Source organism: Setaria italica, chromosome VI (assembly GCF_000263155.2).
Source record: "Setaria italica strain Yugu1 chromosome VI, Setaria_italica_v2.0, whole genome shotgun sequence".
Taxonomy (NCBI): Eukaryota; Viridiplantae; Streptophyta; class Magnoliopsida; order Poales; family Poaceae; genus Setaria; species Setaria italica.
The window spans coordinates 12,143,008-12,167,026 of NC_028455.1; the positions used below are offsets into that span (position 1 = coordinate 12,143,008).

The 24,019-nt window shown below is 46.7% G+C and overlaps 2 protein-coding genes across 3 annotated transcripts; one reads left to right on the forward strand and one right to left on the reverse strand.

Annotated features, from left to right (window-relative positions):
- Positions 1-6,545: 6,545 nt before the first annotated feature.
- Positions 6,546-11,790, forward strand: LOC101769392 (sister chromatid cohesion 1 protein 3). Its single transcript, XM_004973076.3, has 11 exons — positions 6,546-6,798; positions 7,868-8,129; positions 8,223-8,269; positions 8,409-8,440; positions 8,532-8,599; positions 8,670-9,040; positions 9,192-9,336; positions 10,153-10,295; positions 10,389-11,025; positions 11,103-11,235; positions 11,350-11,790. Exons 1-11 carry the CDS (start codon positions 6,675-6,677, stop codon positions 11,446-11,448), a joined length of 2,061 nt encoding a protein of 686 aa, XP_004973133.1. The 5' UTR covers positions 6,546-6,674; the 3' UTR covers positions 11,449-11,790.
- A 180-nt stretch (positions 11,791-11,970) lies between these two features.
- LOC101769796 (aspartyl protease family protein At5g10770) lies at positions 11,971-16,044 on the reverse strand. Of its 2 annotated transcripts, XM_022827640.1 has the most exons (3): positions 15,693-15,829; positions 13,687-14,555; positions 11,971-13,579 (listed from the first exon to the last, which is right to left on the reverse strand). In XM_022827640.1, exons 2-3 carry the CDS (start codon positions 13,709-13,711, stop codon positions 12,231-12,233), a joined length of 1,374 nt encoding a protein of 457 aa, XP_022683375.1. In that variant the 5' UTR covers positions 13,712-14,555; positions 15,693-15,829; the 3' UTR covers positions 11,971-12,230. The 2 variants fall into 2 exon arrangements, with proteins under 2 accessions (XP_022683375.1, XP_004973134.1); XM_004973077.3 differs by lacking the exon at positions 13,687-14,555 and having other exon boundaries at positions 15,693-16,044.
- Between the last annotated feature and the right edge of the window lie 7,975 nt (positions 16,045-24,019).

Genomic DNA, 24,019 nt, shown 5'->3' on the forward strand with positions numbered 1-24,019 from the left:
GCCGACCAGTCGCCTACTGCCCTCGACTGGGAGTCGGACTCGTCCATTAACGTCTCTGACAAGGATGTGCCAGTCCTTGGTGATGGGATAGAAACTGGGAGTGCTGCTCCTGTTGGGCAGCAGACGTGCCAGACTGTACGCAAGGTGGTGGAGTCCAAGGCGCCAGAGGCGGAGAAGGGGAAGCGAAAGAAAAGAGGGGCCGCTAAGCCCAAGGCACCGTCTGTAGCAGCCGCCTCTCCTGCTGAAGCCTCATCTGGGTGTCAAGCGGCGACTCCAATTCGCCCAGCCCGACCGTGAAGAAGAAGAAATCCAAGCTCCTTGAGACAACCGTTGCCGACGTGGAAAAGCTCAAGGAGTAGCTGAAGACAAAGATCCTCGGGGGAAGGTAGAAGGAGCTGACCCTGCCGTCATCGGCACCTCTTCGCCCGAAGTTTTGAGTGAAGAAGAGCACAATGTAAGTGGATGTGACATTGTTTATCATTGAAAGTTTCTTTGTATACTGCTTCACTCTATCCATGTGCCGCTTCGACCAAGCAGGAAGGCGGTGATAGATGATGAGCTGAGCCTACAAGGTGCTAGCATCGGGACCCAGTCAGAAGGTCGGACTCCTGATGTGGCCCTGGGCGGGCTGCATCTGCTTCTTCTATTCAGGCCGAACATGGCAGCGGCTTGGTGGTGGAGCCTGAGAGGCCCGAGCAAAGGTCTCCATCGTGCCAAGATGTTGCCGGGGACGCCACCGCTTCCACGCCTGGGGCCGCAGATGCCAGCGCCGAGGTGCAGATGGAGGAGACCCCCATGGAGGTGTCGGTTCATGCTGAAGCGGTGGGCTACAGTGCCAACGTTGATGCCCACGAGGAGGATGATCCCACCATTGTTGACTTCACTGGGACAGCCCTAGCTCAGGACGCTGCCGGCGACAAAGAGGGATCTTGCCGACCTGAAGCAAGCTTCTGTCAAGGTCGCGGAGGTTTTATACATAAGTTGGCCAACCTAATTTGGTGTTGACCTTCATTTCTATCCTCTTATTTTTTGAATTGTTGGAGTGATTTTTGTTCAGAACCTGTCCGAGCGTGAGCACAAGAGGGCGGACGCCATCCACCGTGCCGAGGAGTATCACCTCAAGGTCGAGCGCCTGGAGGCCGAGCTCAAGAAGATCAAGGAGGATGCCGTGGAGCAGCTCCGACAAAAAGATCGGGAGATCGCAGACTAGAAACGTACAACCAAGGAGGTCCAGGGCGATCTCAGCGCCATATTGAATACTACGGCTTCGACCCTTGCAAAAATTCTAGTTTGGGTAGATGAGGCCGGTTCCTGTTCTTTGAATCTTGTTACTTTGTAGATGCCTAGAAGGAGGAGAGCCTCAAGAGAGACCTCAAGGAGTGCGAAGCTGCCAATGCCCGACTGCAGCAAGGTCATGGCATTGTCGTGCACCGTGAGTATGCCATGTCATAGAAACTTGCCTATGAGGCCAGCTTGTGCAAGGACATAGACCAGTGCTTGATTGCAGCAATGCATAGTCTTCAGCATGATCAGGTGGTCATTGCAGGGTTGGAGGTGGAGCTTGAGGACCTGCGGTCAGTCGCGGGCTACGTGATGGACATGATCCAGCCCGAGGCCAACCCTGCCACGCCGACGCCGCTGCTGGACCGTCTGAGGAGTGCTCCCAGTCGGCTAAAGGCCCTGATGAAGGAGAGCGCCATGGAGCGCATGAAGAATGTCATTGCACTTCTGAAGATGCATTTCCCCCAGCTGGCCGTGGAGCGCGTGATCAGTAAAAATGTCAAGTAATGTTCATTGCATGTTGAAATGTTGCTAGCCCTGTAACACCATATGGCATAACTCTATATTCATAATGACCACGATGTGTTTGAAATGTTGTTTTATATTGATCTTCCTTCACCACTTCAATTTGATGATATCCTATTCTAAGATCTAAGGATGTAAACCACACAACACTCAGCTAGTTCATCCACAAACTCTTCCATGATCGGTATTGGATAGCTATTTTTAATGGCCACAACATTAGGCCTCATGTAGTCCACACAATTATCTTCAATCACTAGTTTTCTTTTTCACCAACAACACAAACAAGGGAAGCAAATGGGCTAGTACTATCTTGTATCATCCCATTTCTCAGCAATCCTTTCACTTGTTGTTCAATCTCATCCTTCCGAGCTGGGTTATACCTATGAGGTTTGATCTTCAATGGTTGTACACCATCAACGAATGGAATAGTGTGTTTCACTGTTCTTGGTGGTGCCAATCGAGTGGTTTGTCAAACAGACTAGAGCAACTTTTCACCAGCTTCTGTACTTCTTGCGGCCACCCTTCATTTATTTCAGAGAATATTATAGTGAACAGCTCCAAAATACACTATAAACCATCTTATTTCTCCAGCTTTTCAGTCTCAGATTGCTTTATCAAACGATGATCTTGAACATTTGGCTTGAGCCCTTGAAGCTTAGTTCTAGCACCTTGATAGTCAAAGGACATCCATTTTCTCACACCAATGCACTTCCATATAGGACTGTGTATTTCCAACCAGTCCATACCAATGATCACATCATATATAACATCTCATAGGTAATATTTTTAGGTCCAATATGAAATAATGCCCTTAAATTACAACTGGACAGTCTTTGATCTCATGAGTTTAGAGGATAGTAGACGCATTGGCAACTCTGACTTGTACTAGTGCAGGTAGTCTAGACCAACTGCTCACTAATAAAATTGTTGGAACTTCCCGAATCAATCATCATATGTGGCTTCAATTTGTGGATTTCACCCACAGTTCTCACAGTTCTGGGATCTTCTTGACCGTTGATGGCATGAATTGAAATGCTCATAAAATCTTCATCAGATTCAAGGATCTTGTCTACTGGTATTTCTTCAGCAATATCGGTGTCTTGCAACAGTTGCCACAATTCTTCTACAACATGTACAGAAACAGTAATGCACACTTCTGGCTAGGAAACTATTTTACTCCACACTTGTAACATTGCCCTTTTGCTCTTCTGTATGCCTTCATTGCTGAAGCTTTTTCATCTAGCTATAGGGAGCTTTGAATTGGTCATTAGCCGTTGTTGTCTTCAGTTACAAGAGCTTGTTGTCTGGATGAGTAATTGAAACTTGATAATGTCAACTATTTTGACATCTCTGTTGCTCACATCCACGGTACTGAGTTCTTCCTGCAACAAAGCGAGAGAGCAAGCAATATCGAGGTCGAGAGGCTTTTGTACAATAGCTTTAATTTCACTTTTCAATCTATCTATAAACCTATTGGCAATGAATTCTGAGTTAAAGTTGGGATCATGAGCCTTTAACTGGGTAACATTCTCATCAAAACTCTCAGTGTATTCTACCACACTGTTTATTTGCTTTGAATATGAAAGAGCCTCCTAATCAAAGCATTGTGTTGCTCTCCCTCAAAACGAGTAGAAACTAGAGCACAGAATTCATGCCATCCCATATTTTTTACTTGCCCTTCCACTGATTGAAGCCAGAACATAGCTGCGCTAGTGAAGTGCATAGTTTCCTAAGTAATCTTTCTACGCTTAGGAATTCGATAAATTTCAAAGTAGGATTCACATTTTCTTTGGCACATATTAGGGTTATGACCATCAAAAGGGGGGAAATCAACATGAGGCAACATCCTAATCCAATTATCATTATTACTGCTACCCAAAGGAAACTGGACTGGAGAGACATTGTGGACATTTTTCGCACTTGCGACCGGAGGCGGTGTAAGGGTGGTGAACACCCCATAACCAAACCCCCAGTGTGTAGTATTGCAGTGGCCTGCAGGCGCTAAAGTCGCTCCCGATGGAGTCAGTAGCAAATGGACAGCACTCGGCTTTGTCATGTCGATGTCCTCACCATCGGACTCCTTGTATGGAGGATCTTGCTTTTGTTGTTGATGTGATGCGATCTGATCAACCTTGGCACGGAGGTCGTCATCTGACAAATGTTGCTTAGAAACCTTCGCATCAACATATCAGATCGTCGAACGCACCGGTATGGCGATCCAACGATGCTTGCATCGCCTTCAAACTGGTCACAATTCCTCCCAATTGCTTCTCCATTTCCATAGCTTGCTTCTAGACACGCGTGTAGTACAACGGCCTCTTGAGATTGTCTGGCACCTCCAGGATGCAATCTGGGTTGAAACGCCTTTGCGATTTAGCGGTGGATTTGATGGTGGTGTTGGTGGATCAGATGGCGACAACGAAGGTGCTTGTAAGAAAAAATTTGGTGGCAGAATCTCCTAGCTCTGATACTAGTTGATAGGATCCGATTACTAGGATTAAGATAATGAGGTTCTCAGTAACAAGTAGCAGTACACTCGAGATCAAGTCTCACCGCCAACTCAAGCAATCGCCGGCCAACTAGCCTATATTATAGATAACCTGCGGAACTCGATTGGAGCCAAGGAGAGATATTTGTTGGGCCAAAGTATTTGTTGGGCTTCCTAAGGCGACGTTGAGTTGGGCTATTGTCTAGTACTGAGCTTCTTGCTTCATCAGAGGTAGTTGGGCCCGTGACAGAGAGCTCCCACCAGTTAGGCTAAGTTGCACACGTGTTTAACAAATACACTAAGGCATAAATATATTTAAAAAACAGTGGACTGTTTGCATAAAAACCTTCCCGCTGCTTGCTTAGCACATGCTGGTTGGTTTCAATTGCTTCGTGGCATAGCTCCTTTTTGTTTCTCCATGTATGTTGATTTCAATTAAAATAGAAAGATATAACTATATAACTTAATTCTATCATAAAGATGTTTAATTTGCATAGTTATATAAAATGAAAAACATAGAGTAATACTGTTATGATGCTTGCATGGGGATGTGTGAAAATAAGTTGTGAGTTGTGACTCAGATCGGAGATTAGAACTAAAGACAAGGTCATTTTCTATGGCAGAATGTGATTGTGACTATTTTTGGCTGTCGGAACTCTCGCTAAAATAAAAATTTAGAGAAGTTGAGTACTTGAGTAGAAGGAATTGCATAAGTCAAAGTTAAAAATGATAAATTTTCTAGAAAAATGTAGAGATCATTTCAATGCAATGACAAAAAAGTTGAAACAAACTATGAAAAATAATGAAACCTATTGTGTAGTATGTTGATCATGTAGTTAATGCTATATATACTAAATGATTGTATGACATATTTGCCTTCATTAATGATATGAGACTGAGAGTCATACTAATCGGCTTGAGGAATGCGGATAGCATAGAGATTTGCAACCTGCAACCTTCTATTACTCTATGGCCCCGTTTGGATGTCGGTATTCGACCTCGGAATTGAGAATTGAGAATTGGAATTGGATCTCATGAATACCATTGTTTGGATGTCCCTGGAATTGAGAATTGGTATTGGGAGCCAATACCGTGGAATTCAACGGGAGCTAAAACAACACTTCCTCAAAACCGAGTCTTTCCCCTCGATATTGAGATGAATCGGCCTTTGTCAAAACAGCCCATCGCTCGAGCCCCCCTCCGCCTCCTCATCTTCCTTGCGGCCGGCGCTCCTCCTCGTCTTCCTCGCGATCGGGCACCCCTCCTCGTCTTCCTCGTGGCCGGCCACTCTCCTCCCCTCCCTCGCGGAGCTGCGCGCCGCTCTCCTTCTCCTCTCCGCCGCCGCACCGTTCTCCTCCCCAGCCGAGCCGCACGCCGTTCTACCCCCTCCGCCGCGCCATCTGCTCCCCTCCGCCACCGTGCCATCTTCTCTTCGCGCGCAAGACGAGCGCTGCTCCACCGTGGCCTCCCTCCAGTCCAGCCCCAAGCTCCGCCTCTCGGCCTCTGTGCGGGCGGAAGAAGATGAAATGAGAAGTGCATGAGGATGAGGAGTGAATTTCTAATTTGATGTTAAGGACATCCAAACACGAATTGGTATTCATTTTCGGTTGAATTCCATCTGCCAATTTCATCTACATCCAAACAGCTGCTTTGGTATTGGATCCATTTCAATGCCTAGGCTGATTTGGTATTGTCCCCAATTCAATACCAAGCCCTTCAATATCTACATCCAAACGAAGCCTATGTGTTCAAGAATATAGCTACATTTAGATTTTTCAAAAGTCGGAACATTTTAACTTTGACAGCAATATCTCTAAAAATAATTAATTTCAAATAGAAAAAATTACATATTATAATAGTTAGTTTCATGCTTAAATCTCCTATCATCATTTTTATGTTATTAGTCTTATGATTAGTTTGCTATTTGTAGTTAAAATTAAAAAGGTTTGACTTTAAGAAAGTCTAAACGTAGCTATATTTTTGGATGGACGTAGTATTATTTAGAAAAAGATTTCAATATCTGATGGAATTAGAACCTCCCTGGTATCCATCGAACGGAAATCACTACTATGATTTCGAAAAAAAAAATCACCTACTATAACAGATAACCGCGGCCTCTGGGCCCACCTGTGAATGGTCCTTCCTCCACCTCTGACCGCCACAACGCCCCAAAACTGCGCGCCAAAATCCGTCTTCAATGTGGCGCCCTCCCGCCTTCTGGTCCTTCGAAAACCTGCCCTTCCCCCCAAAAAATAATTTCCCCCCAAAACAAATCCACAATCCCATCCTGTGTCCTCCCGTGTCGTCGCCCTCGCGTGCGCCACCGCCGCCGCTACCTGAGCCCCAGCGCCCGCCGGCGAGCTAAAGCGGATCCGCGAGGATGTTCTACTCGCACACGATTCTCGCGCGGAAGAGCCCGCTGGGTACGGTGTGGATCGCCGCCCACCTCGAGCGCAAGATCAAGAAGCCGCAGATTGACGGCATCGACATCCCCTCCTACGCAGGTCCGTCGCCTCCGCGCCTCGCTCACTCAAAGACGCGTTTTTCTTCCCACCCTTCCTTCTCTGTCGTCCGCCGGTAGAAAAAAGCAGAATCTTTTTCTCCCCCAGTGTTTCTCTGGTGAGGGATTCTTTGTAGTATCTGGTGCGGTGCTCTCCGTGTTCTTGGGGGAAAAATGCGGGGTGATTGTGGTTTGAGCAGGAAAGTATTGGTTTTGTGGTGGAATCATGGGATGCGATGGGTAAATTGTGCGAGGATTTGGTCCCCAACCGGCTCCCGCGAGTTAGGAAAAATAGGTTCGCTGCCAGCAATTCGGTTACTGGTTAGAAATTTCGCGTACAGAACTGTTCTTGTCACATGGCTTCTGCAGAATTCAACCAACGGCTTTCCGCCAGTTAAGAAAAATAGGTTCGCTGCCAGCATTTCGGTTACTGGTTAGGAATTTCGCGTAAAGAACGGTTCTTGTCACATGGTTTCTGCAGAAATTCAAAAGAAGAATATTTGGTACGTTACCCTTGACCGATTTTGGTCGTCTTCCGTTGCGATTGTTTAGCATAGGCTGTTTGCACAGATGACGGTGCTTATTTACGTCCAGAGATATGATCTTTTGAGCCAGGCATGTACTTGTGAGATTATTTAGCAAATTAATGTTTCTGTTGACTCATTTATTAGTCCTCGAAAAAACATTCCTGTGAAGTTAATGTAGTATTTGAAGTTGTTCATGTTTATCTTGAAGGGTATCCTTTCTTGCACTTGGTTGAACCAAAGTCAAGTAGCGAAGTCCTTGCAATTTGGTAAGGCAATGGTTGGAGCTGGGCATGGTGAATGTTGGAAGTGATTGAATAATTAGTTTTCTTGTATCACTCGCAGTAGTTAGGAGCCTTCATTTTAATTTATGCTTTTGGGTTTATGCTATAATGACCATTTCCTGCTATATTTTCATTTGGAGAGTTTTTTTCCTAGCATGTTTTCTATTGATATGTACTTTCTTGATTCAATCCTACATTGAAGAATTTTTATTGTTACTTCCCTGTGTTTGCCTAATGCTATAATGAATTCCTTTTGTCTTTTCAGAGAGTATAATGTTCCCTGAGGTTCCAATTGCTCTAAGATTATCAGGGCATCTTCTTCTAGGTTTAGTTCGCATTTATTCGTGGAAGGTGAACTACCTGTTTCAAGATTGTAATCGAATGGTAACTACAATCAGAACTGCATTCGCTTCTGTCCAAGTCGATCTTCCAGTTGATGCAGATCGGGCCCCATTTGAGTCCATCACACTGCCACCAACATTAAATCTTGATGACTTAAACTTGGATGATGCAATTTTTCTGATGGAGTAAGCACTTTCTGTTCTTCACATAATTGCTTCATGCCATGCAATGCAAATGCTATGAATGTAATATTTTTTATTTTGTTCAACTTTCTGCAGGACACCAGATAGTCATCAGAAGACTCGTGATCAGATTACTTTGCCTGGTAAGGAAAGTTCACTATAGTAAATACTTGTTTACTCTTTTTTGAAGCAATCAGCAGGGGTGAACCGCTACCTAAGTTTCTAGTAGACAAACAATGTTGAAACACAATTTTGCATTTAACTATCTCATTGATGTTGCAGAAGGAGAATATGTGATGATAGAACTTGATGAGGTATTCATTACTGTTCTGCACCCCTGCCCTTTTTTCTTTTCTTTTTTGTTTCTCTCACAATTGTCGAAATTTTACTTCTCCAATTGCGCAGGGTGCTAGAGTAGAGCCGTCAGTTACTGGTCCATCATTACACATGGAGCCTACACCAATTGAGGATGAGTACGTGTCTTTAATATATTTTCTCTCTTTCTTACTTGTGGGTTCATGTTTCCTTTGCAATCATGTCCAGGACATTCCCTCCATTTCATGATGGTTTTGGAGCTGATAATCGCAATGAAGAAATTCCCATAGATCGTCCCCCAGGCAATTTGCCAGTAAATTCCAATGTAGTCAATCAGACAGATGAAGCACTGGATCCACCAGAAACAATGCGTGCACAGGAGTCTCCTGGCCTGATGTTGACAGACTCAATACTTGGAAATGATGAACCCATGGATTTCAACAATGATCCTTCACCTTTTGTGCAAAACAAGGCTATCACCCCTCCAGTTATTGACGAAACATCTTCTGCTGGTCGACAAGCACCTGGAAGATCCATTCCCAATTTACAGACACCAAACACATATGATGCATTCGTAGATGATGCACCGCTAAATTTTGGTTAGTATCTGTCTACTTATAGATTATGTACCTGAAGTCTTCATTTCTTGTCCAACTTTCACCTGTATTACGTTTTAATAATATCTATTGAAATTTCCTAATTGACAAAACACTTCCTGATGCAACTTTCCTTTTGCTTTTCTGATTTCAGACACCCAGCTACCTGAATTTCAGCTTGAGCCATCTCCACCTCCAGTACAAGAGAATGTTGATAATAGAAGGCCAAAAGCACAAGTTAACAAGAGAAAGAGGAAGAGAAAGGTGAAATTTGATCACGAAATTATACTCTCCAATGAGTAAGTTTTGATTGACCCTCAACTTTGGCACGGCAGATTCTTACATGTTGACTTGAGCAATATTTCAGTGTGGAATAACTTGAATAAGTATTTAATTTGCTTATCTATATTTTTAGAGAAAGCAATTGCTCCTCACAATTTGATGTATTTTCACAGATTAGTGTGTTTGTTGGTCAAAAGATGTGTACCAAAAGATGCACTAATATTCTTGGAAGTCTGCATACTAATATCCAATATGAGCCTTTATAATGCAGGGGCTGAGTCCTATAGTCTTTATTATTCAATGCGTACTGTATATACTTTATGATACATGGTGATACCTTTGAGATACAGCCCAAGCCAAATAACGAATAGTGATCAGGCTTCTATTTTTATATGTGCCATTTATATGTTTATGAAACAAAGTTATATTTTTATGTTGTTTTTTGGTCTATGGAACATGTAGTTGGTGGTACTATTCTATACCTGCACAGACTATTTTGGGGTGCACAAAATAATGTTCAAGGTCTCCAACCATGTAGTTAACTAGTTACACACTCAAGTACATCGGCTCTGCTTTTTAGCATAAATGGAACTGTACCACTGTATCAATATTTTTTGAGAAATATTCTACACTGCCTCCATCAGCAATTTCTTAAAAAGCTTTTTCACAACTCAATATCCATCATTACCATTTGGTTGCACAAGTTCCTTTAGAAATTTGGGTAACGAGTAAATGCTTTAGGACCCATTATATTACAAAAAAAAAACATCCATATATTTTTACCATCAAAATGCTGCATTTGGTACTGATAAATTTCATCTTGTCTTGCACAGCTACATGAAGGAGCAAATTGATGGAGCTGGACTGGATAAGTTGATCTGCAAGAGAAGAAAGCTACCCCAAACAGCCCTCGATGTGTGGAGATTCAGCAGGACTAACAGAAAGGGCAGCTTCTTGCTTGAACCTGTGCTTCATGGTAAGCTTATATGCTCTTTGATTTCTTGTAGGTATATAGTTTCTTCAATCTTAAGAAACCATTTCACACCCAAGATATTTTCCCCCTTTTCAGGGATGTGCACTAATCTTCATGAAACTTATGAGAGAAATTTCTCCCGTGTGAGTGGCCCTGATGCTGAGTGTACCTCTGGTGAACCCGCGGCTGGTGTAGCAAATGATGGCCTGGATGCACCACCTGAACGGCAGCTCAGCCCAAATTATCGTGGAACAGGGGAGTTACCGCCTGACCTTCAACTCACCCCAAACCCTCCAGGAAATGTAGATGCACAACCTGAACCTTTGCCTTCCCCAAAGTCACCAGGAGCAGCAGGTGCTGCACCAGATGATGACATGTTGCCTGAGTTGCCCCGATTCTCACCAATGGACATGCCATCTCCAGTAAGAGGAAATGATACTCCTTACAGAACTCCTGGTGGAACCCCACCGTCTTGGCTTGGAGGAACTGGTGTTTCTGAAATACCATCATCTGGTGGGAATGGAACTGGTGTTTCTGAAATACCGTCATCTGGTGGGAACTATTCATTACCTGGACAGAGTACTCGTGATACCGATCATATGCCGTTCCTGTTCCCAATCAATGAAGATGATGATGATCAACCAGAGATCCCTGGGCTCATGAGTACTCCTGGAGGGGTATCTAGTGTAGGTACTGGAACCACCAGATTAGGAAGCATGTCTACTAGAACAAGGTAATGGGATATGTTTGAGCTGATCGTACCATTCTTATTTGAGTGGAAGTTGAGACTGTTTCATTATGGCACTGCAGGGCTGTTGCAATGTTCTTCAAGGATCATGTGCCTTCAACCTCATCTGATGGACAGCCTGGAAAATTCAGTTTGAACAAAATCTTGGAAGGGAAAGCAAGAAAGCAAGCTGCAAGGATGTTCTTTGAGACAACGGTAACATTTAGAATTGCAGTTGTTCTTATTCTGACATGCAGTTGCTATATTTACCTTTACAGCCTAGGTAGTGCTGTTTTGAAGTTGTTGACTATATATTTCTTTTCCTAACAGGTTCTGAAGAGTTACGACTACATTGATGTCCAACAAGAGGAACCATATGGAGACATTGAAATTTCAGTTAAACCCTCCCTCTCCACAGCCAAACTCTGACAAAGTTATTTAGAATCATCATAGAAGAAAGGACCTCTCATTTTATTTGGAAGAAAAACATCACATGGTTCAGTTCCGGCTTGAGGCTGTTTGCTCAGCATGTGCTATGTCAGCAGCAAGTGAAGTGATGAAGGGTTCCATTGGAGAGATGAGACACTTTAGTAATAGCTTATGAAGGATATGGTAGCTATCTGTTAATCCCAACTGAAATCTTTGGTGGCTAGGGACTAATTTAGCTTAGTTAATACCAGTGTGTAAATACTAAATAGTTTTTTTTATGCCTCAATACTTCAAGTACAAGCTTTTACTTTTTGGCCTCAATGCTAAATAGTTGTGATATCATACATATGTTACTTCCTCTTTGTTCAAATTCTGTTGCTTTAACTTTTGGTCTATTAACGTTTTCATGATAGTACACTCCATTATGGTCGATTCTGGTCAGAGCCGTCTGATCTTGTGGATTTAAACTATGGAATTTCACCAAATTACACTCCAATCATCTGATGGGGCACATTATCAACCTGAGCTCCAAAGTCCAAGGCTTCAATCATGCAGCTAGTCGGACTGAAACAGGGATGGTTACCACAAGACTCGGGTTCTATGCTTAGATGGACTAGGCCACAGCGTGTATATTCCTTAAAACTACAGTGATTACATGGGAAATAAACGGCATAAAGATCAGCGAAGAACGAGTAGTTTACAGCACCAAAAGGAACGAGAAACAAGACATTTCACTCATCTTTTCTGAACATTTCGTGATCCTCCAGTCTCGCTCTATCGCTCTATACAAAGCTGCAGTCCTCGTCGGCGAATCCTATCCTGGACCCCGCCGTGTCGTACACCACCCTCTTGTTCTTCTGCTGGTAGTTGCCGATGATGGGCGTCTGGTCCTCGTAAGACAGGCTTGCCATGGCCAGGCACACCTGCGACCCGTCCTTCCTCACCACGAACAGCATCCCGGCGGCGTCCACCGTCACCTCCGCGCCGCCCTCCATCCGCAGCGTCAGCAGCGGCACCTTCACCTCCTCGTGACCCGTCAGGTCGTAGCACGTGTCCAGGATCGAGAACCCCGCCGTCGCCGGGTACCCCGCCGCGCCGAACTGGCGCGTGAACTCGGCGCGCACGGCGCGGTACACCGACGGCGCCAGCCGCGTGATCACCGTGCCGGAGTCGATGAGCACGTTGCCGGCGCCGAGGCCCGCGGCGGCCACCGGGTTCCCGCCGACAGCCGCGCCGGTCACGTTGAGGAAGTAGAACGGCGGCTGCGCCGGGTCGGCGATCATGCGGGTGTACGCCACGAGCGTCGTGTTGCGGTAAGACGGCGACGCGCCACCGCCGCCGCCGAGGGAGAGGGACCCCGACGCGTCGCCAGAGGTCGACGCCGGCAGGCAGTAGGAGAACACGCCACCGTACCGGGACGCGGTCTGCGAGACCAGTGAAAGCTCGGTGCGGCCGAGGCCCATGAGCCCCGCCGTGCCGCCGAACAGGCCGCGGTTGCTGAGCCCGCACCCGAACACGAAGCCGTCGATCCTGGCGGCGCCGCCGAGCGCCAGCGTGTCCGTAGCGAGCACGCCGCGGCTGGACGACCCGTCGCCGTAGGCCAGCGCGTAGTAGCACTTCTCGCTGCCGCCGCCGCCGGTGGTGGCGCACGAGCCCGGCGTGCCGGTGGCGGCCTTGAGGGAGGCGGCGCACGCCGAGGCGTTGCACCGGACGGCGGCGTAGGTGGCGGAGCCGGCGGGGTCGAAGAGCGGGTCCCGCTGCGCGTAGCACGAGGAGCAGGGCTTGCACTGCACCCACGTGAGATCGCTGCCGGTGTCCACGATGACGGTGAGGTTGGTGGCGGCGGAGCCGGAGCTGCCGCCGCCGAGACCGATGGTGGTAACGTAGTTGAGAGTCTGGAACCGGATGCCGGAGGTCAGTGGGACCTCGGCTGAGGAGCCGGACTGCGTGGACGCAGCTGCGCCCCTGTTGTTCTTGATCTGCAGTGAGTTGGCGCGCGCTTCGTCGGCGGCGAGGAGGCGGCGGAGGTACTGGTCGCGGGCCGCGGGGTCGTCGGGGATGGTGGTGAGCGAGTGATGCTTGAGCTCTAGCACGGTGGCCGTTCTTGCCGCCCCTGATTTCCTGCTCTCTCCTGAAGAAGATGACAGACATGACTCAAGCCGTCAAGCGAAATGTAGATTCGCAAATACCTCGAATTTTGAATTTTGGACGATTTTAGATGCTAAGATTGGAAAGTACGGTGGTCTGATGAGCAGTTCTTCATATTTTTGAATTTATACTCTCAAGTAAGGACTAAGGTACAATGCGGCAAGTTAACCCTGAAAGGACTGCAAGTACACACACGATGGCTAAATGGGCTAGGCCTGCTGGGCGGCCCGTAGCACAGCCCAAAAAAGCCCGGCACTAGCTCAGCCCGGCCTATAGTGGATAGTGCTCAACCTGGCCCGGCACTATGCGTCGTGCAATGCCTGGGCCACCTCCTAGGCTGTAGTGCTGGCCTAGGCCTAGCCCGTTAACTTGGCAGGCCTTAGACTATCATCCGGCCTGTCAAAGGCCTGCTTCCCCTCTCCTCCTATCCCACCGGCCTGTTAAATGCCTGCTTCCCTCAAATCCTAACCCTTTCCATTCTCTTCTCATTTCCCTCACCTCTCCCTCACTCGGCGGTGGCTACTCCCCGCCCAGAAGATCGGCCATCGCTCCGGCCTCGCTCCTCCAGTCCTCCCCAAGCATGGCACCACTGGCCACCCTTCCTCACCCTAGCGCTGCATCGCCGGGCCCTAGCCGCCCTCACTCCTCCCCAGGCACTACCCCTTCTTCCTCCCCTCTTCTCCCCGCGACGGCAAGGAAGTGCGTCGGTCGCTGTCGGCCGCCGCTCCTCACCTGCCGCGCCGCCAGCCGCCCTCACTCCTCCCTAGGCGCCGCCCCCATCTTTCTCCTCCTCTCCCCCATGACATCCGTCGGCCGCCCCTCCTCACCCTAGCACTGCACTGCGAGCCGCCCTCACTCCTCCCTAGGCCCCACCCCTTCTTGATCCCCTCCTCCCCTGTGGTAGCAAGGAAGCGTGCCATCCGCCGCCGTTGAGGGGCCACGACCACCGCTGCTAGTGCCTGGTCATTCTCGAAAAAGAATACAATAGATTAGAAAATGGGTTAAATTCGAAATTTCCAATTTTGCAATGGGACCTTATCCTTATGCTATTTGCAACTTTAGAACATATACTAACTCATATTTCTCAACCATTTCAATTGTGATTATGATTCATTTGATAACCTTATTAGTTTGTGAACTTAGGGGATTACGTGATTTGTCAGAAAAAGGAATGATAACTACTTTTTTCTCTATAATAGGATTCTTAGTTCTTCGTTGGGTTTCTTCGGGACATTTTCCATTAAGTAATTTACTCGGCACTAGCTCGGTAGTGCCAGCCGTGCTAGCGGGCCGGGCCGGCACGATAAAAGGCCATAGTGCCGGACTTGGGCCAACAGTTCGGCACGTAGTGTTGGCCCGGCCTGGTACGAAAAAGTCATCGGGCCTAATAGTGCCGGATTTAGTCAGACCGGGCCAAATCGGGCTAGTGCCGGGCGGTCCATCTGGCCATCTATACACACACGTGACCTCGGAGCACTACAAATTCTACAGCTCCAGCCAAATAGTCGTACCAGGTGGACCATGTTGACTGGGAAGTCTGCAAACCCCATAAAAATTCAGGATATTTCATGGAGGAACAAGAAGTCGATCCCATTATAGTAGTATATGTTCTAGTTTTTTTCTTAAAAATTTTTGTTTCAGATTTGCATTAGACACACTAAGGATTTGGATCCCAGTCCTTTCAGAATTTTCAAATACAAAGTAAAGTATAAGATATATATACTCATGAACACATTAAGTTAGGCCTGCAAAATGGACTATGACAGTTACAGTACACGTCGCTTATTCTTTTCTTTTTACAAGGGAAGTTACATATTTAGTAACCAAAAAATTAAACTTTGAAGGTTGGATCTCTCAGTATCGACTAGAAGTAGGATTTAGCAAACATACATAAAGTGACAGTGTACAGCATGACAGCTGCCTTTTTCAGTTTTTTGCAGTTGCAAATCATGAATTCGAGAACGGAACTCCAAATGCATGCAAGATTGCAAGTAAGTTTCTGTTGTTGAGTTCTTCAACTAACAACACAGAGCTGAGAGAGCACCTGTTCCGGTCAATGCATCGCAATTATACGTAAAAAACTGCGGCAGAATTACCTAGCATTTCAGCACGCTTCGCGTCGGCGTAGCAGCTGCCGCTCCGGGTCTCCCTCGCTGCACCTCGGCCATCCAACTCCAGCAGCGAGACCACGGCGCTCTTCCCTACTACCGCAGCTCGCCGGGCGCCAGAGGCAGCGGCGGCAATGGTGGCGACGGCGAGAAGCGCGAGGACGAGAAGAACTAGGCGATGAGCGGCCGCCATTGTCGCTGCACGCAGACGCGCGCCGTGGTACGCTGGTGGATAGATCTGACAAGCAGGCAAGCGGCCAGGAAGAAGGCCGGGACGGAGGAAACGACCAAGCAGGAAGACGGGGGCGTGCTAGGGACAAGAGAATGTGAATGTGAGAGGGAGACGGATATATGTATATATGTATATATAGAGACGGACGCTTGCTACAATATAATGCTACTGCCTGTCAGTGCCCCCCGCTTGGACGAGCACGAGGGAGCACGAGCGAGAGCCCACTGCACGGCGCTGTAGCGCGGCGGACTATCTGCGATCACGGGCAGGCGGCAAAAGGCGAGCGTCGGGGATCGGAGGTGGTAGCGCCTTGTTTGGTTGCGCCGAGGATGGTAGCTGCGCGTGCGCGATGCCCCCGCACCTGCTCCCGTGACCCAGCCGTCGCCGAACATGGCAGGGATGGATCGACGATGGCCTGTGGTCCATTGCTACCAAACTGTTGGCTGCAGTGCTCATGGCTCATGGTGCCGGGTGGCGCCGCTAGCCAAGACTTGGGAGAACGCCGGCTGGAAGATGGCTGCCGTGCTCATGGTGCCGGGTGTACCATCAGCAGACTCTTGCGACGGAGTTTAGATCGGAAAGGAAAACAGAGCACGCCAAGTTCAAGGTGGAATTGTGCGTCGACCATAAGCGGCGGTGCACTGCATCTCGCGAAACATGCCTGGATAAAAACTTGGAAATAACCAGGTCCGCATGAGATATATGATGTACATGCATATTGTCACCAACCCAGATGAATTGAGTGGTACAGGAATTCACTCTATCCCACTTAGAATCCAAGTTCAAGTCTCTTCAAAAAACACAAGAACCACTCCAGATACAATCCGGATCCGTAGATCACCGCCGCCTCCGGATGCAGCCGACCGGTTCGTTCTCTCCTCTACCTCCTCATCCGCCGCCAGATGCTTGCATACGTTACTGTTGGTTGTTGGGCCTTCGCTTACTTGGGCTGCCATTCTAGGCCGCAGTATTTTGGATTGGGCTTTGGGGTCCGGGTTGTCTTCTTGCTTGTGACGCTTCCATCAGTCTTTAATGAATCATCAGCATCTTTAGGTTCAGACTTGTTATCCTCAGCAACTCCAGGAATGCCAACCTGGGTACCATCGGTGGTGGCCCATCCCATTGATGTTCCTCTTGATGTTGTCTTCTTCTTCATGACAATTCCCCCCTCCATGAGAAACGGCTTGACCCCAAGCTTAATGTGACTTCTGGACGAATCAAGTATCATTCCTTGGACATATCATTTCGAAGGAAGGTATCTTAGTGGACCCTGAAAAAGTTAAAGCCGTATCCGAGTGGAAAAGACCGTCCTCAATAACTGAGATAAGAAGTTTCCTTGGTATGGCAGATTATTACCAACGTTTCATAAGAAATTTTTCAACCATCGCGACACCTTTAACCATATGAACAAGAAAAGGAGTTAAGTTTGAATGGTCTAACCATTGTGAACAAAGCTTCCAAGAATTGAAAAATAGGTTAGTATCAGCTACTTGCTATTCCAGTGGGAGGTGAAGAATTCACCATTTACTATGATGCTTCAATAATCGGATTAGGATGGTGTTCTCATGCAAGGAGGAAAGGTAATTGCTTGTGTGTTCCAACAACTCAAGAAGCACGAGAAAAATTATTCCACCCATGATTTAGAACTAGCGGCAGTGATTTTTGCTCTTAAAATTTGGAGACACTATCTTTATGGTGGCCATTGTGAAATATTCATTGATCACAAAAGTCTTAAATATATTTTCACACAAAAGGAATTAAATATGAGACAAAGGAGGTGGTTAGAATTATTAAAAAATTGTGTATAAATATTAATTACCATCCTAGAAAAGCTAACGTAGTTGCATATGCATTAAATAGGAAGGCACTTTGCAATATGGCCATACTGGTTACACAAAACAACCATATCCTACAGGACATTGAAAGAATGGGAGTTGAAATAATAATATCTGCACCAGGGGTAACATTGGCAGCACTTCAAGTTAAACCAACACTGGAAGAACTTATAAGGGAGAAACAATTAGTAGACCATGAACTGCAAAAGGTAAGGACAAATATAGAAGCTAGGAAATTATCTGCATTTAAAATAGATTCCCATGGGGCCATCCGGTTGAGGGATAGACTGTGCATACCTAGTGATTCAAGGGATTATTCATTAGATATCGAATAAGTTCCAAAACCTCCACCGTCCATTCTTTTTCATTTTCCTTGAACTAGATATTGATTGTTAGTATTGTTTGCTTGTTTTCATGTTTGTTTGATCCGAGGACGCAACCAAGACCCAGCCAGAAGCCAAGCATCCGGAAGAAGCTCCGGCCATCCAGAAGACGTGTAGATATATTAGCCTGGCCAGACTCCAACTCCGACAAGAAGATCTGGACTCCAGAAGTTTTGATAGAAGCTCCAACAACTCCAACGAGAAGCTAGGGCCCTGGTCAACCTAGGAAAATGTGCTAAGATCTTTTAATGAAGACAAGTCCTAGCATGCACCCCTTAATCATACTTTTGCCCTATTTATAATAGATAATAAAATTTACCAAGATAATAATTTGATTTGCATGTTTCTATAGGACCATAAGGGCAACCCACCTCTATTTTCTTCCTAGCCTTGACTGAAGCCATTCAAACCAGAAATCCTATTAATGAACCCGATCACGACTTAATCGATGATCAAGCATCATTATAGAAATAGAATTTCATAAAAACATTATACACACATTGTTTTCATCAAAAACCCTAAAAGATGTGAGTTTAATAAAATGAACCAAGTAAAGAGTTAGAAACCCCTAAGGATAGGACAACGAAGTAAGGGGGTAGCCTTAGTAGACAATCCTATCCCAAAAGCTTACTTCAGTCGCATAAGGACCGGCTCATGGGAAAGTCTTTCTAGTGAAACGTGCAACCATACGTGCTAAAAAGGTACAACCTTCGAAAGTACGTGTTTATGTGAGGTCTTGGTTCACACCCCGCTAGCTGAACCTAGAAATACATCCCAAGGGGCCACGGTGGGCAACTGATATATTGGAGCAGGACCTTCGCATAGTCCTAGGTCTGGTCGGCACGGGTTGACTGAGAGGGTCAGAGACCCTGAGGGCAGAGGGCCTGTTTACTATGTGCGCACTTTTTCCAGGATGATATCCACGTAGCCGATGATAGTCGCCCCTGTTTAGACCCCAGTATGTCCTTGGATGGACCTAGAGAATGATGCCTAGAGATAGGCACGAGCAGGTATGGATCTCGTAGGTCAGTACCGCCTACCAGAAGGTGTGGGCTGATCGGACGTATGGGTAAAGCGTACAAACTCTACAGAGTCATAAATCTATCTGGATAGCCGAGGCTCACGGTCACGAGCCCACATAGTCAAAGCTCCCGTCGATTAGCAATTACAACTTGGGTGTGGTGAGATAGGGCCGAGGCCCTAAGAGAGTATTTGAGAATGAGGCGTATGTTGGCTCAGGGGAACCCTGACAATCCTTGGGCTCCTTAAATTTTGGGAACTAGTATGGGAGGTAACATTACCCCTCCAGGGCCAACAACATAATAAATATGCTTTCTTTCTCCTCCTTTTCAGAACTCCACTCACCTTGCATAAAATAGGTTTATTGATAAATAAAATCTCATTCCCTTCCCTTGATCAATCCTACATTTAATATAATTTCAACACTAGGATTTGCTGGGTACCAACCATAAGTGTACTGCTTTCTTTTATACATGTTTAAGGTTCCCAATGCTATGGTTCATTCCGTGGAATGGGCGACAACTCCACTCTCCGCTACGCATAGGTGAAAACTGTTTTCTATTATTTCATGCACCTTTTATTGTTTATGATAGTAATATGTGATGAGAACTGCATCAGCCTCTGATCCAGGCCTTGATACAGGTAATCAGTGGGACTTTTAGAGTAAGGCCCCCACACTGGCATCCATCTCTAGACAACATCCCCTAGCTCCATCCATAGATACGACTGGGGTCTAACAGGGGTCATATCTCATCCACTTGTGGACACTATCCTGGGGAAAAGATGCATCAAAATATGTTACACAGGTCCTCTGGACATCTACTCATGACCTGTGCCAACCGAACCCAAAACTAAGTAAAGGTCCCACTCCAGTCTATCTATTGCCCACCGTGGTCCCTTGGGATGGTTTACTAGACTCTGTAGTAGGGTTTGAATCAAGTCCTCACATAGTAGGTACTCCCGAAGGATGTACCTTTTTGGCTCATATGGTTGCACATAAACACTAGAAAGACTTGCTCAGTGAACCGGTCCTTACATAACCGAGACAAGGAGCTCCTCGTGAGACTACCTAACTTACCTTGTGTTTCTGCTTATCTAGTTGCAAGTCATGTTTTATAATTCCTTTCCTTTGCTAATACTCATGCCTTTTGTGTGTTTTTCAAAAGATAGTTGGAAACAGAAAATATGAGGTCCTAAGCTGACTATTCTAATAAGCCTTTGGATACAAGGCTATTTCTAAAGTTGTTGGTAAGGAAAGGGAAACAAGGGTTGCTTTTAGGGGTATGCCTAACCTTATATTTAAAGAGTTATGAAGTTATGCAATACCATATTATTATCTTGGTTAATTTTAGTATTGTAAGATATGGGATGAAAGTATGATCAAAGGGGGTGGTGTTAAGGCTTGCCTTGCTTGTTGAGTGAAGATTTCAAATCCTTACAACAAAAATCTTGCTCCGAGGTGGAACACGATCTTTCCGGAGGGAGCTTAGGTTACTATTTAAACAAAAGGATAAACACACAATCAATCACCAATCAAAAGTAATCCAAAGCTCATTGGAAAAGCTTAGGGAAACATTCGAGGAAGAGGACGGTTTGGGGAGACTGGGACTAACATAGTTTGATCTATATTCTATGTGGTTTTCTTGATGTGAGTGCATGGGTTGAGGTGTGGTTTAGGGGTAGACCCTATGTTATGGGGTTTATATACTTCCTAAGAATTGCTTAGGTCCTTAACTATTATTGTGGGAGGTTTTAAATGATTTCTAGAACAAAAGAAATATAATTCATATAGATTTATTTAGGTAGCTTTTTGGTTATAGGGTCAATTGATATGGGTTTTGGGATGTGAGCTCATGAATGTGTTTAGGATATATTCTAGTATTTTTGCAAATTTATTGGGTATTTTTGGAGCTAAGAAATGCAAAAGAGGGAATTTAGGGTACACTTATGGGGTTCTTCTATTAGCTTAAAATAGTTTTATTTGGTTTAGGATCTTAATTAAGTGCAAAGGGAGTTTGGATTGCTGTAATATGTTTTTAAATAGTTTGAGGAATTTTGGTGGAATTTATAGATAAAAGAAATGGGCAAAATGATGTTTGGTGTACGAGTCGTGGGTGTACCTAGCATTTTCAGGATGAGTGTGAGGCTGACAGGAGGGACCAGGTCAGCGCATTCAGTATGGGCAGCGCACGTGCTACTGTGTTTTGCACCCGGTCCGTGGACCCATAGACTGGAGTGCGGTGAGTGTGTGGTCCACTGGACAAGGGGTAGGGTCGGGTAGGAGGGTGATGAGGTTGGTGGCGTAACATGCGTGTGTGGCTGCCGCGTGGGGCCAGCGCTGGTGTAGCTGCCACGTGGGTGCCATGTCAGGGCGCCACCCAAGATGGGCACTAGACGCGATGATGGAGCAGAGGAGCTCATCGGAAACCTCATCGTCGGCCGCTACCGAATGGCGTTTGCGGCAAAGACTATTTCTAGAGGCTCGGGATAGGATGGCTGAGAGGGTAGGCTAGGTCTCGCAGTGGCTTAGGGGCCAAGGTGGCCGGTGAGGCTCACCGGAGTGATGGCGGCACTGCGATCAGAAGGGGGATTGGCCATGGGAGGGGTCTGAAGCCGTGGCAAGGATATGGGCATGACCAGGGTAAGGAGCCACACGTGTGGGTGTGCTTGGATAGGCCGATGGGTGGTTGGAGCAATGCCGGTGGCTGGCCAGAGTTGGGTGGCGTGGTGGTTAGGTGGGGAGAGGAGGTTGGAGAGGGCAAGAGGCTCGAGTAGGACCTCAGGCAGCATAACGGGGCTACCTGGAGGGTGTGTGCGGGCATCACAGTGGCTGGGGAAGGCCAGCAACGGCAGTGGGGTTGAGCGGTGGCGTCGGGCTGGTGCGGAGCAGCCAGCAGAGCGGTGCTACGGTGGTAGGGAGGAAGTGGTTAGGGGCAACGCGACAGCCTCGGCTTCGACCGGCCCGACTCTAGGGGATAGAGTGCAGCAGCGGGTGGAGGTGGCGCTGCACCATTTTCTAATTCCGGCGAGAGAGGAGAAGTAGTGGTGCGGGTGGAGAGGTGGGGTTGAGTGGCTATTTATAGCCCCTGTGCGGTGTTCGCAACTAGCCTTGAGCTCCTGGATGAGCTCGAGGGCGAGCAGATAGGCTCGCCTGCCATTAATGGCAGCAGTGGCGCAGAGCACGGCATGGCGCTCTAGTGCATGTGATAGAGGGTAAAGGATCGAGCTCTGGCAAGGGGAGTAGGGTCGGGGAGATGTGGTTTGATGAGACGGCTCTAGCACGCTTGTCAGCGTGGTGAGGCATGGCCGGGATAAGGAGATCAGGTTGGCGTTCGCAGGGACGGGGTGGTGACGTTGTGCGTGTTGATGAGGCTGGGCTGGAGCTATGAGAGGGGAGGTATTGGCGGAAGGGATGGGACGAGTGCAGGTGGAGCAGTGCGGCGTGCGTGCAGGCAAGGCAGAAAAGCGGCCAGGGGAGGGGAATCGGGTGGCGTCCATGCCGGTGCACAATGGGGGAGGAACGAGCGAGTGAGAGGGAGAGAATGGGGGAGGAGGAAGATGACAGGCATCGCAGGCTGGGCCGGCTGTTTGGGCCAGGCAGCTAGGCCACGATGCAGGCATTCGGCCGACTTAGGCTGTGCAGGAGAGGGAGGAGAAAGGTGGAGGTGGATCAGGCCGACTAGGCCGGAGAGGGAGAAAGGGAGGTTGGCAGCCCATTAGAGGTTTGAATAGTTCATTATTTGTTTGATTTGGTTTTAGGTTTGGTTTGAGTTCGAATTTGAACTAAGTTTAAATTTGAGGGATGTTTAAGAGCTTTTGATCCCTTCTAATCTCTAGAGCTTCAATTGCACATTGATGTGGTGTTTATGCATAGTTGCAAGTTTAATGAAATAATTTTGAATACGAGTAAGAGAAGAAGATTAATTTTGAGTTTGTTTGGAAAATTTCTAAAAGGTCCCCATTTTTAAATGCTTTAGAAATTAGGGATGTTACATTGTGATTCTCTATGGTGGTGAGTCTCTTAGTTAATTGAATTCTATCCTTAATTGCTTGCGGGTCCATCCGTCTATCTAGATAGAGTGCCTCAATCTTATATCTGTGCTATGTCGATATTAAGGTAGTAATCAATAGCGTAGACGTGGTGTCTAGGCTAGAGGTTGCCTTTGTTTTCCTTGTGCCCCACAAAATGCAGAGGTAGGCAATAGGTGGTGACAGTCCTGTCCATCCTTTGTAATTCTCCACATTCAGGTATAGTGTAGAGCGGTTGTCCGGAGTCTCCTGGTAGACAAGGGGTACGCCGGTGCCCGAAGTAAGCAGTTAACCACAAAACCTATCTTAACCCAAGATCTTCTATATATATGAATCCTGTCTACCCTCGTCAACTTATCTCTTGTTGTCCTTGGATGCTCCAGACTCAAAGACTGGTACAAATAAGTTCCCTATGGATTCGATGCCCTGAATACTTCCAGGTGAAGGCTATATTGGTATCCGTACACTTGGGGATTTATTAGTGATCATTATTTATACCAACAAATCCAGATGCCATTCAAGGAAGGCAATATTTATAGCCTGAGGGTGTTGTGGGATTAAAGGCATGTTAAACGGGGCAAAGAAAGGCCCAGGCCAATTTTCTTGGAGAATTCCTTCCTAAATTTCCTAAGGCTCCCTTTGGTTGGGCTTTCCAACCTGTTTTTGCTTTTGCAAAAGCCAAAAGCCAACCAAAGGGCCCAAAAGCTCTACGTGCTTTTGCCCAAAAGCTACTTTTTCTCTAGTACAAAATAAAAAGCACCTTCCCCCCTGCTTTCAAGTGCTTTTGGGGTAAAAAATTACCCACCTGCCCACTGG